Raw genomic sequence first — 16,859 nt, 5'->3', positions numbered from 1 at the left:
AACAGCTCTCTATCAGAGGCATTGTCCAGGCAAAGAGAAAAAAGGAAGTCCAGCCATAGTTAATTTACTGTGCAGCGTTGTAGTTTGAGTTGAGTATCACCTGCACACTAGATGAGGATTGATGTGTAAGTAATACAAACAGGGATGTACAGAGAAAGATTCAATATTTTGATTTTTTTTTTCCTAATGGAGAAGCCTCAAAGGTTCCAGCAGCAGCTAATGCTAAATGCCCTTTGTCTCTTCACAGTTTCAGCCCCATGAGCCATCTCTTTTGCATAACCTTCCAGAACCAAGGGGGCACACTTAAAAAACACCCCAAAAAGTCTCAGAAATTTTGCAGAATACTTGATTTGAGGGTTAGGGTTTGGGGGAATTGGGAGCAACTTAAATTGATAAAGTATCCATATTAAAATCATAGAATTGTTTCAGTTGGAAAAGACCTCTAAGATCAGTGAGGCCAACCATTAACCTAACACAACCATGTCCATTCATTCTTGAACATCTCCAGGGATGGTGACTCCACCATCTCCCTGGGCAGCCTGTTCCAATGCCTGACCACTCTTTTAGGAAAGATTTTTTTTTCCTAATATCAAACGTAAACCTCTTCTGGCACAATCTGAGGCCATTTTCTCTTGTTCTATCACCTAATACTGGGGAGAAGAGACCAAGGCCTACCTCCCTCTAATCTCCTTTCAGGTAGTCATAGAGAGGAATGAGGTCTTCCTTCAGCCTTCTCTGCTCCGGAGTAAACAGTACCAGTTCCCTCAGCTACATTCTCTTAACACCATTTATGATGAGGGTGATGAAACACTGGCCTAGTGGTGGTCGATGCCCAATCCCTCAATACATTCCAAGTCAGATTGGATGGGGCTCTGAGCAACCTGCTCCACTTGAAGATGTTCCTGCTCACTGTGAAGAGGTTGCACTAAATGACCTTTACAGGTCCCTTCCAACCCAAACCTATTGTGTGATTCTGTGCTATTAGCATGCATATAAGTGATGTTATATAAAATCTGTTTGGTTTTTTTTCAACTTTTCAGAGTGCCCAGTTCTACAAAGTTACCACAGAGGAATACAAAAAAGCTGCTGATGAAGTGTCATCTCGGTTCAAGTAAGTCTTTTTCACTCTTCTTCTTGAGCCTGGCAGCTAGGTGAGTTCTTACCCACGTTAAAATGTGCAGTTATTCCCCTTCCCCCCATCACAGATCCTATCAGTCTGTGCTGATTATAGAAGTGAGAGAATGTGGAAGGATTTGGAAGCATAGCCATAAGGTGCATGGAAATTAGATGCGCAGTTAGTAATATACTAATTAATTTATATTTGATAAGATTCATGAAATAGCCTAAAAATACATTCCCTAACATTTTTTCTCTACTGGAGAACCAAAAATGTAGTTTCAGCTTTGCATTACAATAGCCTTCGTCCTGTGTGCGTGACGTGAAAGGATTTAAATTAGCAACTTCACGTTGCCCTGAACAGTGAAGGTCAATTGAAATAATTTTTATTAGTCCTGAGTATGGTTAAATGAAGATATAGTAAATTGATGGATCAAAGTGGTTCTGACCCTTAGCCTTGGACTCTTCCCCTGCTGCTGGTTCATCCATTAGGTAGAAGGTTTCATTTAGGAAGGACACAGAGAGAACTTTTTACAACATTTTCATCTCATCAGTAACCAAGAAATGCTGGAGAAAATTAATTATTCTGTGATGGATTTTGGGTCTGAGGAGGGATTCTCTTCTAGGTTTTGGGTTTTGATGAGCATGAAGAGAAAAGGTCTTTCTGATCTGCTGATAAATAAAGTTCTTAACTGTGAGATAAGAATTGTTTTATCTCTTACTACAAATTCTTAAATATTCTCTAGTGTCTGTGTGAGGTATTTGTACTGGTCAGTGGTGCAGAGTATGGTGAGGAGAGAGTTCATCTGCCCCTTGAACAAGAGGGACAAAGTGACCATTGACTCAAGGTCTGGTTTAAGCACAATATGGAGTGTTTTCCATGACATTTGGGAAGCCTGAAATGGTGTTTTTCATTGTTTTTTAAAATCATCAGTCATGAAATTCCATCAAGGGGGTATCTCTCCTTCCTCTGTTAGTGGGTATTTGAAGGGTTTGGAATCTAATTAGTAGCTAATGTCACTTTGATTATTCCAAAGGAAGCTTTAGTTGTGATTTGAAGCGTAAGTTGATAGCTCTATGTGGTTATTGTGGCTAGAGGTAGAAAATGGCTTCAGATTTGGGGTTTTTCCTCCTGATATATATGTGATTTCCAAAGTGAATGAAACATTTTTGGGTTCCTCTTTTGCACAAATGGAGCTGGTAGATACAGCCAGGGCCAGTACTTAGCAAGTCAACTGCGCCAGGGGAGGTTTAGGCTCAAGGTGAGGAGAAAGCTCTTCACAGAGAGAGTTGTTAGCTGTTGGAATGTGCTGCCCATGGAGGTGGTGGAGTCACTGTCTCTGGAGATGTTCAAGAGGGGATTGGACTTGGCACTTGGTGCCATGGTTTAGAAGTCATGAGGTCTTGGGTGATGGGTGGACTTGATCATCTTTGAGGTCTTTTCCAACCTTACTGATTCTAGGATTCTATGATTCTAAGAGGCAACATTTAAGAACTTTTAAGAACAGCATTTTGAAGGGAGGTCTTTATATTTGCCTTCCAGTACCTGAAGAGAGGGACTTTTTATGAGGGCTTGTACTGATAGAACAAAGAGCAATGGTTGTAAACTGGAGCAAGGGTATATTTAGATTGGACATTAGGAAGGAGTTCTTCACTATGAGGATGGTGAGACACTGGAACAGGTTTCCCAGAGATGTTGTGGATGCCTCATCCCTGGAAGTGCTTAGGACCAGCATGGGTGAGGCCTTGAGCAACCTCATTTAGTGGGAGGTTTCCCCCTGCTGGTGGTAGAGGGGTTGGAACTAGATGGTCTTTTAGGTCCCTTTCAACTCAACCCATTTTATGTTTCTCTATCTGCATAATCCAAAGAAAAAAAAGTGTTTCTTTTGAGAGGGATTCCCAACACTTGAGGAGACTGGTCTTGTCTTCGTTTTTTAGAGACTAGTGTTTTAAATATATTTGACCGATCTTCATTGTAATGCCATCATAGAATCATGGAATGGTTTGGGTTGGAAAGAACTCTAAAGATCATCCAGTTACGACCCTCCCCTGCTGTGCTTCCTGTGCACAAATATCCTGAGTAATGCTCTGGAGTTTTTGATCAGAGGATCCAGTTTGGGTCCATTGCCTTAAGAATGGGTCCATTGCCTTAAGAACCCCCTCTGGATGAGGGGGTTGAGTCAGTCATCAGCAAGTTTGCAGATGACACCAAGTTAGGAGCAGATGTTTGTCAGTTAGAGGGTAGAAAGGCTCTGCAGAGGGACCTCGACCGACTGGACAGAGGGGCAGAATCCAATGGGATGGCATTTAACAAGTCCAAGTGCCGAGTGCTGCACTTTGGCCATGGCAACCCCATGCAGAGCTACAGGCTGGGGTCAGAGTGGCTGGAGAGCTCCCAAACAGAGAGGGACCTGGGGGTACTGATCAACAGCTGCCTAAACATTAGCCAGCAGTGTGCCCAGGTGGCCAAGAGGGCCAATGGCATCCTGGCCTGCATTAGGAATAGTGTGGCCAGCAGGAGCAGGGAGGTCCTTGTGCCCCTGTACTCTGCATTGGTTAGGCTACACCTTGAGTCCTGTGTCCAGTTCTGGGCCCCTCAGTTTAGGAAGGACATCAAGACACTTGAATGTGTCCAGAGAAGGGCAACAAAGTTGGTGAGAGGCCTTGAACACAAGCCCTATGAGGAGAGGCTGAGGAAGCTGAGATTGTTTAGCCTGGAGAAGAGGAGGCTCAGGGGTGACCTCATTGCTGTCTACAACTACCTGAAGGGTGGTTGTAGCCAGGAAGGGGTTGGTCTCTTCTCTCAGGCAACCAGCACCAGAACAAGAGGACACAGTCTCAAGCTGTGCCAGGGAAAGTTTAGGCTGGAGGTGAGGAGGAAGTTCTTCACCGAGCGAGTCGTTCGTCATTGGAATGTGCTGCCCAGGGAGGTGGTGGAGTCACCATCCCTGGAGGCGTTCAAGAGGAGATTGGACGTGGCACTTGGTGCCATGGTCTAGTCATGAGGTCTGTGGTGATAGGTTGGACTCGATGGTCCTCGAGGTCTCTTCCAACCTTAGTTATACTGTGATACTGTGAAACTGAAAAGAAAAAGGTACCTGAAGTATGCTCATAAATTGTGATGGAGTTGATCAAGTATACAAAATATCAATATTCCTTTATATTTAGAAGTTTTCCTTATCTGAAATCCTTTTAAATGCCATGTCTTTTTTTACTGAAGGTGTAAATTCTGCAGATGTTATTTTATGGCTGCCTTTTGTATGGATCGTGATGGATAAATTATGAATGATTTAGTGAAACCCAAAGACTCTTTTGGTGTCATGAGGCCCTTCTCATGTTCAGTTTAATTGCATGTGAGGATTGAGGACAGGGTTTCAAGCAATGAGGTTGTTTAATTGGCTGTAGAAAAAAAAAAAAGAAAAAGGACTTAAATAAGGTTGAACTGCTAAATTTTGTTAATGCATAAATCAATATGCTGCATGTCAGTGTGATTTCAGGTTCTGTGTGCAAGATTAATCGATCTAATTGTGGTACTATTACAAAATAGTCTCACTTTCATTTGAGTATGTTAGTTACCAGGTTTTATCGAGGTAACAAGGTAACAAGAGGACACAGTCTCAAGCTGCACCAGGGGAAGTTTAGGCTTGAGGTGAGGAGAAAGTTCTTCACCGAGCCAGTCATTCGTCATTGGAATGTGATGCCCAGGGAGGTGGTGGAGTCACCATCCCTGGAGGTGTTCATGAGGGGATTGGACATGGTGCTTGGTGCCGTGGTCTAGTCATGAGGTCTGTGGTGACAGGTTGGACTCGATGATCTTTGAGGTCTCTTCCAACCTTGGTGATACTGTGATACAGTAACCTGAATTGCTTCAACTTTTTTAGCTCCCTCTTCCAAGAGCAAGGAGAAGTAGATAATCGCTTCCGTATTTCCTGGATTTTCCTTTTTCTTCCTCCATTTAAACCCTGAAGTTGCATCACCTGTGCTTCATCAGGATAATTCACCCCATTAAGAGGGAGGGAAAAATGAAATAACCCACAGACTTGTATCAGAGAACTGCCAGATCTTCTGTACTGTGTCTGCAGTCCTTCTTGATGGCTGTTTATTGCCTTCTCCAGCACTGCCTGGATTAAACCCATATTCCAAATGTTCATGATAAATGCTTTATCTCGGCGAGGTCCTGATTCACATTGATCAAATTCTGAATTTATCAAATGGTTCATCTCTTTAAGACACTAATTCACATTGATCAAATCCTAAATGACCAGGTTCAGTCAGTTCCTGCAGTACACAAATCACATTAAAACAACATTACTCGAGCATGCTGCCTTTTCTAATGGAGGAGTTATGTTACCCACAGTTACATTACAGCCAGAATTATTATATTATGAAGATGTCTCTGTTATAATGAGAAGTTTACACAAGAACAAAAGAATGAAATGTTACAGGAAGAGATGGGCTTTGGGCAAAGATATGAACTTTAACTAATCAAATTCTACATTTTCATTGTGGGTTTTTTCCCCCCTAATTTGAAGGGCTGGTAGCGGGAGATTTGGCAGCTGTAGTGGTGACATTTTATTCCCTCGTGGTGTCTAGAGCCAAGTAACATCTTGGTTATTTATTTAGGAACAAAGTAAGTAGATAGGGCAAATTTGACCTAAAATAAATGTTTTTACGTTATCTTCTGTAGATTTTGAGTCCTTGTTGTACATAACAGACTTCATGGCTGTACAGTAGTGCTTTTTCCAAGATATTTTGTTGTTCCCTTCCTGTTCCACTGCTCTCTTGTAGAAAACATGAAGCTAGCCTCTGCTGGTTCCTTGGCCAAAACATAGTCTTCATCCAATCAGGCTGCTGGAGAATTCAGGTCCTCTTTGGGGATCAGCTGTTCGTTTTGGTGGTGTCTGTGTAAAGCAAAGCAAGTGTGAGGTTTTCCCCAGCATCTCAATGTGCCACTTCAATGTCACTTCCAAACTCCTGTGTCTGCAACGAAGCCAAATTCTGGATCTTGTGTGTCACAGAACCTCGGAATGGTGGGGGTTGGAAGGTACATTGGAGATCAACTAGTCCAATCGCTGCACCACTAAAGCAGGGTCATGCAGGATCACAACATCCAGAGGGGTTTGGAATTGCTCCAGAGAAGGAGACTTCACAACCTCTATGGGAAGCCTGGTCCAGAGCTCCAGCACCCTCACAGCAAAGAATTTTTTCCTTATGATTAAGAGGAACTGCCTTGTTCCAGTTTGTATCCATTTCTCATCTTGTATCTGGACACCACTGAGAAGATTCTGGTCCCAATCCTCTTGAACCCCTCCCTTTAGCTATTGATCAGCATTGAGAAGATCCCCTTTGAGGCTGCTCTTCCCCAGGCTATACAGCCTCAGGTCCCTCAGCCTTTCCTCACCAGAGTGGTGCTCCAGAGCGTTGCAGTGCAGAATTTCCATGTTGAAAGACTCATTCCAAGCACCATCTTGTGCAACCTGTTCTAGGTGATCCCGCTCTGGCAAGGGTGTGTGACTAAATGATCTCCAGAGGTCACTTCCAACTCCTGTCATTCTGTGAGTCTGTGACTCATGGATGAGAATATCCAGCACTAACATCTTTGCATCATCTGGGAGCTTGGGTCTTTATTCTGAGTTATGGATTTGATTTCCTCACTGTGAGACTTTTGCTCATGAACCTTCCCATCAGGAGGTGTGCCTCTGGGAATTAGAGGAGCTTGTTCAATTAAACACAGAAGGGTTTGGGATTTGCTGCTTCACACGGTACAATCTTCACACATTGGAAATGTTTTAGAACCAGTTTTACAAACTAAATCGATGCATCTCCAGTGCTCTGATCATTGATGGAAGTGAGGGCTCTGTGATAGCCAGGAAGCAGGCTATTAGAGCCCTGAAGATTCATTCAGCAGGGGGGTTGATTCAGGGTAGAGTGAAGGGAATAAGTGATGAAATGTCAATATCATGTCTTCCTTTAATTGGCGACTTCTATATTGTGCAGCTTGGTGTATTAATGTTTGCTGAAAATGAAGTTTAAAGCTCAGTTGTGTTTGCTGCTTATTTGTAATACTGGGAAACATCAAGAGTGCTTCCTCTCACTTGTCTTTGAGCTCATGTTCTTTTGAACTGGGAAAGGCAGTTTGTAATGGAGCCACATTGAGTGAGTACCAGTGACATTTCAGTCTCCAAATACAACTGTCTCACAAAGCACTGATGACAATTTTCTGCACATTAAAAGAAAAAAAAAGACAGCATAGAGAGAAAATAAGCTTTTTAATGACAACATTGGTTTGAGAGCAGGGAAGTCACAGGATTGCAGGATGGTAGGGGTTGGAAGGGACCTTTGGAGATCATCTAGTCCAACCCGCCCTGCCAGAGCAGGTTCTCCTAGAGCAGTGGGTTTATTGTACTGTTCTCATTACCCTTCTGATGTTGGGCACATATGGTGACTTTCAAGGGACTCTTCCTGCACTGTCTTGTAAATTAGGAATGTTGATAGTTCCTTAATGCAGAGATATCATCAGTAGCTGTCAGGTTATATTCACACAGTGGTGTAGCACAGAAACACTGCTTTCCTGAGACCTTACCTGGAGTAGTGCGTCCAGCTCTGGAGCTCCCAACACAAGGATATGGAACTGTTAGAGCAGGTCCAGAGGAGGCCACGAAGGTGATTACCTGGAAAATCTCTTCTGTGAAGAGAAGCTGAGAGAGTCGGGGTTGTTCAGCTTGGAGAAAAGCAAATTTCCAGCATTTGAAGGGAGCTCTTGTAATGTGTAGTGACAGAAGAAGGGGTAATGGCTTCAAACTGGAGGCTTGATTTAGATTAGACATTAAGTGGAAATTCTTCACTGTGAGGGTGCTGAGGCACTCAAGCAGGTTGCTCAGAGAAGTGATGGAGGCTCCAGCCCTGGAATTTTTCAAAGCCGGGCTGGATGGGGCCTATAGCAACCTGTTCTAGTAGAAGGTGTCCCTGCCCATAGCAGGAACCTTGGAAAACCAGATGATCTTTAAGGTGCCTACTGACCCAAACCATTCTTTGATTCTGTGTACCCAGGCAAATAGTTACTGCCTTCTTTTGTTTACTTGTGCAGATCCACTGTTGACAAACTTTCCATTTTCTAGTTGCTAACTGAGCTAGCATTAGGAGCTTTAACACCTACAGTTCAAAGTACAGATAATAGTTTATCTAAGTACAGATTATAGTTTATCTATTAAATACTAGGTGGTATTTTTCAAGCAACAGAAAGTAGAAAGCTCTTTAGAAATCCTTGGACAGAGCCTGCAGGATTGCCCCCTTCTAGCTGAGCTCCCTTTGCTCAACCAAAACTGACAGAAACATCCTAAATTAATATTTTCTCTTAAAAATACAGCATGTTTATGTTGTGCTTTGTCATGAAACTATTATGGATGCCTTTCTGTGTGACCTGCTCTAGGGGATCCTGCTTTGACAGAGGGGTTGCACTCAATGCATCATTTCCTGAGGTCCCTTCCAACCCCCCCATTCTATGATTTCAGTACTTTTTGCTCCGACGACACTGGTGCTGTAGTATTCTTGACTTTTTTTCCCCTGTATGTTATGCCTGAGGACAGTGATCCTGAGTTGCCCACAAAATACCACGGATGCTTAGGACTGGTATGGTTATAATTTATGCAGGAAGGAGAGCACAATGTTAAATCCCATCAATGCAGTTTAAACCATGGAGTTTTTCATAGCGCCAGGGCTATTCAAAGAGTCTTATTTCTCTTTCTTTCTATTCTTCCACTCAGCCTTTTTGTCCCCCAAGGCTGTGCAGCTGCAGGAACAGTTGTGCTGACACTGTACACGGGGTGGCAGAGCTGTGAGAGCTGCCTACATTGATTTAATCTGTGCTGTTGTCTGATATATAACAGCTTTACAGGTAACAAGCAAAGTGTAAATGGTGCTTTGCAGAGTGGATGTGGTGCTGTCACCCCTCTTAGGTTTAAGCCAGTCCCCATTCAGAATGCATAGAACTGCTCCAGGTAGGAAGAGAAATTGATAAAGGGGCAACAAATCTTTTTGATCTCCGTTACTTATCTTCTACATCCACAATCCTGTTCCTTTTGAATGCAAAAGGAGTAAAACAGAATCTGAGTTTTTTGCTCACTCCTTTCAACGAGTACTTGGTCCTGATAGACTTCCTTGAGGGTTGCTGTGGCACTGCTCATTCAAGCAACATGTTTGACTTTCTGCTACTGCTTTGTGTATGTGATTTTGCTTTGACACAGCATTCCCTCAGCTGGTGAAACCCTTTGCACCATGCATGCCTTGTGCTTGCCTTTGAATTGAAGCAAGGCAGAAAGAATTACTTATTTCTGCCTTTCAGACAGTGGCCCATTGCTTTGGCAGACTGGCTTGATGAAGGGACTTTGGTGGTCAGTAGTTACCCATCTCAGTCACTCTGCAACCTCTAAACATGTACAAGAAGCTATTAGAATATTAGCATTCTATAAACCCTTTGTTTAGCACCATTTACCTATGAAATGACAACCACTTCATAAATGACAACTTTAGTTTTCCCTACAGCAAGAGAGATACTTAACTTTCTTCCTTTGATCAATACAGTCCATTAGGAATGAGAGTCCTCAACAGAGAGGGATGAAATATTAATTGTGCACTTTTCAGCTAGATGCAGATTTGTTCTGAGTGAAGTGGGAGCAGGGGATGCTGGCAGAGGGTCTGTGTGTTTTTCTGTTCAGCCCTGTTTGCATGGGGATGTGTGTTTCCATTGAAATAGTTGAGCTGTAATGGGAGCTTTAAATGTGCTTATTTGGGCAGGAGATAGGTTTGAAGCATTGACTGTGTTTTTTGAGCATTACAGTACCTTTAAAATCCATTATTCAAAATTTAGATGACACATTAATTAAGAGGGCAAAGCAAACTCTTTCCATGTTTGCCATAATCCTTCTTTCCCATTTGTTTCCTCTCTAGAAATCATGGCTACATTCATTAAAGCTCCCCTCAGGCTATCACCGGTTTTTCACGCAGATCCTTTACAGTCTGGAATGGAGAAAGCAATCTTAAACTTAATTTTAGTAAAGCACAAAGTCATGACTAGGATTTTTTATTTGATATGAATTAGTACTTATAATAACAAAAGATTTTCTGGAATAGGTCTAGTAGGATAGTTACTGCAGAATTTTGTTATTGTATGATAACAACAGGGGCCTGTTGCCTCTTTATCTGAACATCCTTTTCCTCTGTGGGTGAGTCTGGTTGCTGTCTTCAGCGGACATGCTCGTGTTTCAGTCCACCATAGGGAACTTCATGAATTTCAACAAGGACAAATGTAGAGTCCTGCACCTGGGTAGGAATAACCCACTTCACCAGTACAGTTTACGGGCTGGCCTACTGAAATGCAGCTGTCTAGAGAAGGACCTGGGAATTCTAGTGGGCAACAAGTTCACCATGAGCCAGCAATGCGCTCTTGTTGCCAAGAAGGCAAGTGGTCTCCTGGGTTGCATTAAGAAGAATATGGCCAGCAAGTTAAGGGAGGGTCTCCTCCCGTTCTACTCTGAGACTACATCAGGATTATTAAGTCCAGTGCTGGACTCCCCAGTTCAAGAGGGACAGTGAACTACTGCGCAGAGTCCAAAAGAGGGTTACAAAGTTGCTGAGAGGACTGGCACATCTTGGCAAGGAGGAAAGGCTAAGGCTGGGGCTCTTTACCCTGGAGAAAAGCAGCCTGAGAGGGGATCTTCTAATGCTGATCAGTAGCCAAAGGGTGTGGGTCAAGAGGGTTGGGGCCAGACTTTTCAGTGGTGCTCAGCAATAGGACAAGGGGCAACAGGCACAAACTGGAGCAGAGGATGTTCTGTATTAACACAAGAAAAAACCTCTTTTCTGTCAGGGTTACAGAGCCCTGGAACAGGCTGCCCACAGATATTGTGGAGTCTCCTGGAGAGATTCCAAATTCACCTGCACATTGTGATCCTGGGCAATGTGCTGTGGGTGACCCTGCTTTAGCAGAGAGGTTGGAGGTCCCTTCCAACCCCCACCATGCTGGGGTTGTGTGACAGATTCTCTATATTTGTTTACAAAGTGATTTTATAGACTGCCTTATGAAAGCAAGTGAGGGAAACTCTTCCTTCATGCATCAGTGGCCAACAGCTAAATTGTCATCTTCCCTAGTTTTGTCCCCTGGAAGTTGACGGATGCTCTCATTAAGGTCAGTTCTTGCTTCTGGCTGCAGTTCCATGAGCCAGTCACAACCAGCAAGGATTGACCCTTCCTGAGGTGGTTGGCATGTCAGGCTCTGCAGCAGTACAGCTGGCTGCCTGTTCCCTTTCAAGGGCTAAAGCCTCTTGTTTTAATATGTTAAGCATCCTTTGTTGGGATTTGTTATAAATGGGCCTAAATGATTTCCCAATTACAGCATTAAACCAAGGAAAGTTAAACCCCACAGTCTCTTCTTTTTGTTATTAATTTGTTCTGTATTTCGTAATCTGCTGTTGCTGAGATTTACAAATACCTTTTGGAAGGATGGGGTTTGTGAGTTCATGCCATCTGTAGGAGATCTCACAGCCCCCACTTCAGAGCACACAGCAGCAAACCTCTCTGTCTGTAAGGGAACATGTTTTGCAGAGTTGGTGGTGTGGTTTTAAGAAGCCTACGTCTGTTTCTGGTCACAGGGTGAAGAATGAATCACCAATTAGCTGTACATGTTAGAACATGACACTTCATGTTGCAGGAGCTTGTGCTGTCTGTTTATTAAGGCCCCCAACTATGTAACCATCCGTGACACAGGGTGGAGAGGCAGCAATCCTTGATCAGCTGCTAATATTTTTACTGTGCAAGCTGTGGGAAGGGGAGGTCAGTGCCACTGACCTTTGTTTTCCCATCAGAGCTCTTGAAGAAGATGAAGTGATCAAAGCAGGATGCCAGGACATCAGCACTATCTCATTACTTTGGAAGCTGCGTGCACAGATGCTGCTGGTGCTGCACCAGGCAGCGCTGATTTACATTCCTCACACCTCCATTTACAGCTCATTTGCTGCTACTTGTAATTAACCAGTTCTTCCCTATCTTTTTTCCCCTGCTTTCTAGTAGTGTTGAGCTGAATCAGGAGGAAAAAAAATAGACCACTCTGCTTAGACTTTATCTAAGTGAAATCAGAGTTGTAAAGCCAAAGTATTCATTAAATATTTGGGGAAATAATATCAGATATTTGGGAAGTAATATCAAATCATATGCTTTGTGGCAAAGTGATGTCATACTCAGAAGATGAGGTTTGTAAAAGTAGTATTAAGATGTCTTCTGAAGTAGCTGAGATGTCTTGTTGCCTCTTACTTTACAGGAAATTAATTCAAAAGTAAAACTTTTTAATATCTGGCAGTAAAAATTGTGACTAGACTGGAAAATTATGGCATCTGGCAAGTACACTGCACCTACCTTATTCTCTAGCTAAAAGGTAAAATTATGTAAAAAGGCTAAATGGTATTAAAAATACTAATTTTTATCTACTATGGGAAGTAGGTAAGATACTAGGCTTGGAGAGAACAGGTACAGTCTGGTTGCTCTTTCTCTGAGCACATCTGTGCTTCTGATTACAATTTATCTTCCAGCTTGTTGCTGTTTCATTACCCTTTTAAAAACAAAGTCCACATTTTGTGTACCAGTGCAGCTGAGGGGTTGACCTGCTGGGAAGCAGCTCTGCAGAGAAGGACCTGGGAGTGCTGGTGGATAAGTTCACCATGTGCCCTCATGGCCAAGAGGTGCATTAAGAATGTGACCAGCAGAGGGGAAGGGAGGTTCTCCTCCCCTTCTACTATGCCATAGTGAGGCCACATACAGAGTGTTGTCTCCAGTTCCGGGCTCCCCAGAAGAGAGTGGGGACAGTCCAATGAAGGCTACAAAGATGCTGAGATAACTGAACCATCTCTGTGAGAAGGAAAGACTAAGAGACCTGGGTTGTTTAGCTTGGAGAAGAGGAGAATGAGAGACGATCTCAGTGCGAAAGGGTGAAGATCAAGAGGACAGGTCTAGACTATTCTCATTGGCGCCCAGTGATAGGAGAAGAGGCAGTGGGCACCAACCAGAACACAGGATGTCCCACCTAAATGTAAGGAAAAACTTCTTTACTGTGAGGGTGTTGAAGCCCTGGAGCAGGCTACCCACAGAAGTTGTGGAGTCTTCCCTGCAGAGATTTGAAACCCACCTGGTCATTGTGATCCTGGGCTACTTGCTGTGGGTGACCCTGCTTTAGTGGGGGGGTTGGAATGGATGGTCTCCAGAGGTCCCTTCCAACCCCCACTGTTTTGTGATTCTCAAAATATCCCAAAACCAGAAATGCTGCTGGCAACAGAACCAGATTACATTTATTTTGTTTTGGTCCGCTCATGTTTATGGCTCAGCATCTTGCAGATGTTGGCAGAGTAGAGCTGTAGCTGGCAACATCTGGAGAAAGGTCTGCCACCATTGTTGACATCTGGAAGGGCGGTACCTGGGAAGTGACATGGGATTATCATGTCACTCCTCTGTTTTTATAAAGGAGCTTTGCTGTCATTCTGTGCTGCTAGCAGGCTCCAACCAAATACTTAAAATTGTGCCAGGTTGCACTTATTAACTCTTAAATTTTTTGCTGTTTAAAACAAAACCATGCAGCAGGCAGTTGGCAACACGTGTGCTACATGGAAGTTGGTTCCTGGAGAAGCCTTTCTGGGCCTGCTTAGGAATGATGCTTTTTTCATATATTATAATGTCTAATAATTTGCCTGCCTACTGTAAAATTAACTTTAATTAGTCCATCTGTGTGATACCATAATAAAATCAATTAAAGGACTTGTACACATGTGACATAGACCTGTATAGGTGTGACATAAGTGCAGTTGTCTCTTAAGGTTAGGGGTATTGACTAAGGTCAGGGGTTAATATGTGCCCAATCTGAGTCTAAAATTAAGTGGTTAATTACTACCAGTTATTAAACAAACTTTGTATACCATTCTTCCTAATACAGGAGATAATTTTTTGTTGACCTGATTGATTTGGGTCACATTTACAGGTCAGAGGTTATAGTGGTCCCAAAACCTCTGGTTTCTACCTTAAGCAGTGATATTTTGGCTTGCTGTGTTGCTCCTACCAGCAGCACATATTGAAGCCTGGGAAAAGGAGCTGAACAAAAGAGATAAAACTAATAAGTGTACCTTCAAGGAGACCACTTGAGTGCCACGTCTGTGGCTATAAACTTTATAAAGATGGACTCCCCTGTCAAGGGTGTGCTAAGATGGATAATATTCCTTTGCTGGTGCTGTGCTGTGCCATGTGCATTACTGGAAGCTAAAGAAGATCAGGATCGAAAGGTTCTGTGAGACAGGCTTTATAGATTTGTGTGCAAGAGACTACCTCTCTGTCTACCCTCCTTTACTCTTAGTGAAATCTTGCTCTCGCATGAACTGATGAAATGCAGTCCCTTTTCTTCCATCACACAGATTGTTTTCCCTCTGCCTTGACTACACTCAGTAATTTGGCCAAAAATACATTTTAACCCTCTCAGTAAAAGCAGGCAATCAGTGTAGAGTTTGGAAACAAGTTTTTTAGAGATAAATTCACTTTCAGATGAATCCAGATCTCTACTAATTCAGGCCATCAGCTCTTCCCTTCTAATCCATTTCATAAAATCATAGAATTGGTTCAACTGGAAATGTCCTCTAAGGTCATTGCGTCCAACTGTCAAGCTAAGATCACTGTGGCCATGAAACCATGTCACAAGGTGCTACGTCCACACGGTTCTTGAACACTTCCCAGAAAAGTGACTCCACCACCTCCCTGGGCAGCCTGTTCCAGTGCCTTGCCACTCTTGCAGGAAAGAAATTTTTCCCAATATCCAACCTAAATTTTGCCTGTGGATGACCCTGCTTTGCCGCAGGGGTTGATCTGAATAATCCTCAGTGGTCCCATCCAGCCCCTACCATTCTGTGATTCTGTGAAGTTTGTTAGTTCTGTTAGATTTTTAATGAAGTGCTCAAACATGAAGACCTTTAGTCACACAGATCTCTGCTAAAAGGAACTACTGAAATATTGATAACTTGTGCTTCTTCCTACAGGTCCTCAAATACCAGACACATTTTCTTAGGCTCTTTATTTTTGCTTGTGAAAATTGCTACTGTAGTTCAATTTACCTTTCTCAAGCTAGACCCACTGTAAAGTGTAATCATTTTATTGTGCATTGAAAGAAATGAGGAAAGCAGTTATTCCTTCAAAATTTCCCTTGCCACTTAACACAGGTCCCAGTTTCAAGCCATTTAGGAGATCCATTAAGCCACTGGGTTGCTCCTGTGCATGCATTAGTATCAGGCTTGGCGTAATATGGAGCAGACTTGCTGTATCATGGACACATTTATGAAGATTGATAACAGCCAGGGTTCAGTGTTAACTTTTATTGTCAAACAGGCTGCAGGAGAAACTGCCTTGTATTGCTTTTGCTTTGATTTATGAAAAGGTTGCTGCATGAAAAAGACATCACATAAAATAGCTCTGCTGGCGCAGGACCATTATAAAATAGGGCCCTAAGTAGAGCAAACAATAACTAACTCTAATTATGTTCATTATTGTCTCTCTCATCTCTGTGAACCTTTAGGAGGGTGCGTGCACTCGCCACCATGTTAGCTTTAAAGTGGGCTCGCATTTCCCCCAAAGTGGAATGAGCGGGAAAAAATCCTGCTGGTTTATGTAGGCAGTACCCCCAAAGGAGAGCTGTTTTTTGCTTGTGCTATGAAATGAAAGGGGTCACAGAAATTTTACCTTGCTTGCTGAAGTAGTGCTGGGAGGAGATGGAGAAAAGGTCTTTAGAAAAAAATGCTGCTTCTGTTACAGATTCTGTCACCGTGGAAATTATTTTGCCCTATATTATTGCTGTTCTCCTGTAAGCATTGTTTCAGACTGTGTTATATTTGGACCCCTTGAAAACAAACCCAAAAATCCCAGCATGGTGGCAAAGATCACCAGTTTTCATCTGTGGATGGCAAGAAGAATTAATTTCTTTCTCTTAGCCTAGTACCATCCTTTGAGAGGAGATGTGCTTCAGCAGGAGCAAGTTGGATGCTTCAGTTAGCAGCAATTAGCAGTAAAACTTTAGTGAGAACCAGTTGAAATCAAGGGCCATGACCTAACTGGGAGAAATGGTAGTGGTTGATCTAAAGTTTGTCAAACTTGAGCTACTTAAAAGCATTCCCCTACTGAACTACCTGAAGAACTTGGCAGAAAAATAGCATCTTAAAAATCATAGCTGGGAAAGTTCTGAAACACAAGGCATCATTTTTTGGATCAGACTGAAGTTCCTTAAGTAATCCAGTGTCTTCTGCTGCCAACACACAGCAGTTGTGTAAGGAGAGACCTTTGTAAGATCTTGGACCACAATGTGACCTTGCAGCCCAGAAGCCAACTGTGTCCTGGGCTGCATCTCTGGCAGCAGGTGGAGGGAGATCCCACCTGCAGTGCTGGGGCCAGCTCTGGAGTTCTCAGCACAGGAGAGACATGGACCTGGTGGAGTGGGCCAAGAGGAGGGCCACAAAGATGATCTTGCTGTGAAGACAGGCAGAGAGTTGGGGTCGTTCAGCCTGGAGAAGAGAAAGCTCCAGGGAGATACTGTAGTGGCCATTCAGTACTTAAAGGGAGCCTACAGGCAAAAAAAGGGACAGACTCTTTTTTAGGGAGTGTAGTGATAGGACAAGGAGTGATGGTTTCAGACTGAAAGAGGGGAGATTTTGATTAGGTATTTTGAAGAAATTCAT

The 16,859-nt window shown here is 43.1% G+C and overlaps 1 protein-coding gene across 3 annotated transcripts in view; it reads left to right on the top strand.

Moving 5' to 3' along the window:
* CHCHD3 (coiled-coil-helix-coiled-coil-helix domain containing 3) overlaps positions 1-16,859 on the top strand; it is a 206,436-nt gene that overhangs the window by 164,700 nt on the left and 24,877 nt on the right. For all 3 annotated transcript variants that reach the window (XM_068169075.1, XM_068169066.1, XM_068169058.1), the window contains exon 6: positions 1,041-1,111. In XM_068169075.1, the coding sequence (XP_068025176.1) occupies positions 1,041-1,111 (71 nt within the window). The remainder of the gene's footprint in view (positions 1-1,040; positions 1,112-16,859) is intronic.

Source organism: Melanerpes formicivorus, unplaced genomic scaffold (genome assembly GCF_026170545.1).
Source record: "Melanerpes formicivorus ecotype bairdi unplaced genomic scaffold, bMelFor1.0.p_v2 SCAF_3, whole genome shotgun sequence".
NCBI lineage: Eukaryota > Metazoa > Chordata > Aves > Piciformes > Picidae > Melanerpes > Melanerpes formicivorus.
This window is presented reverse-complemented; position numbering and strand designations above follow the sequence as displayed.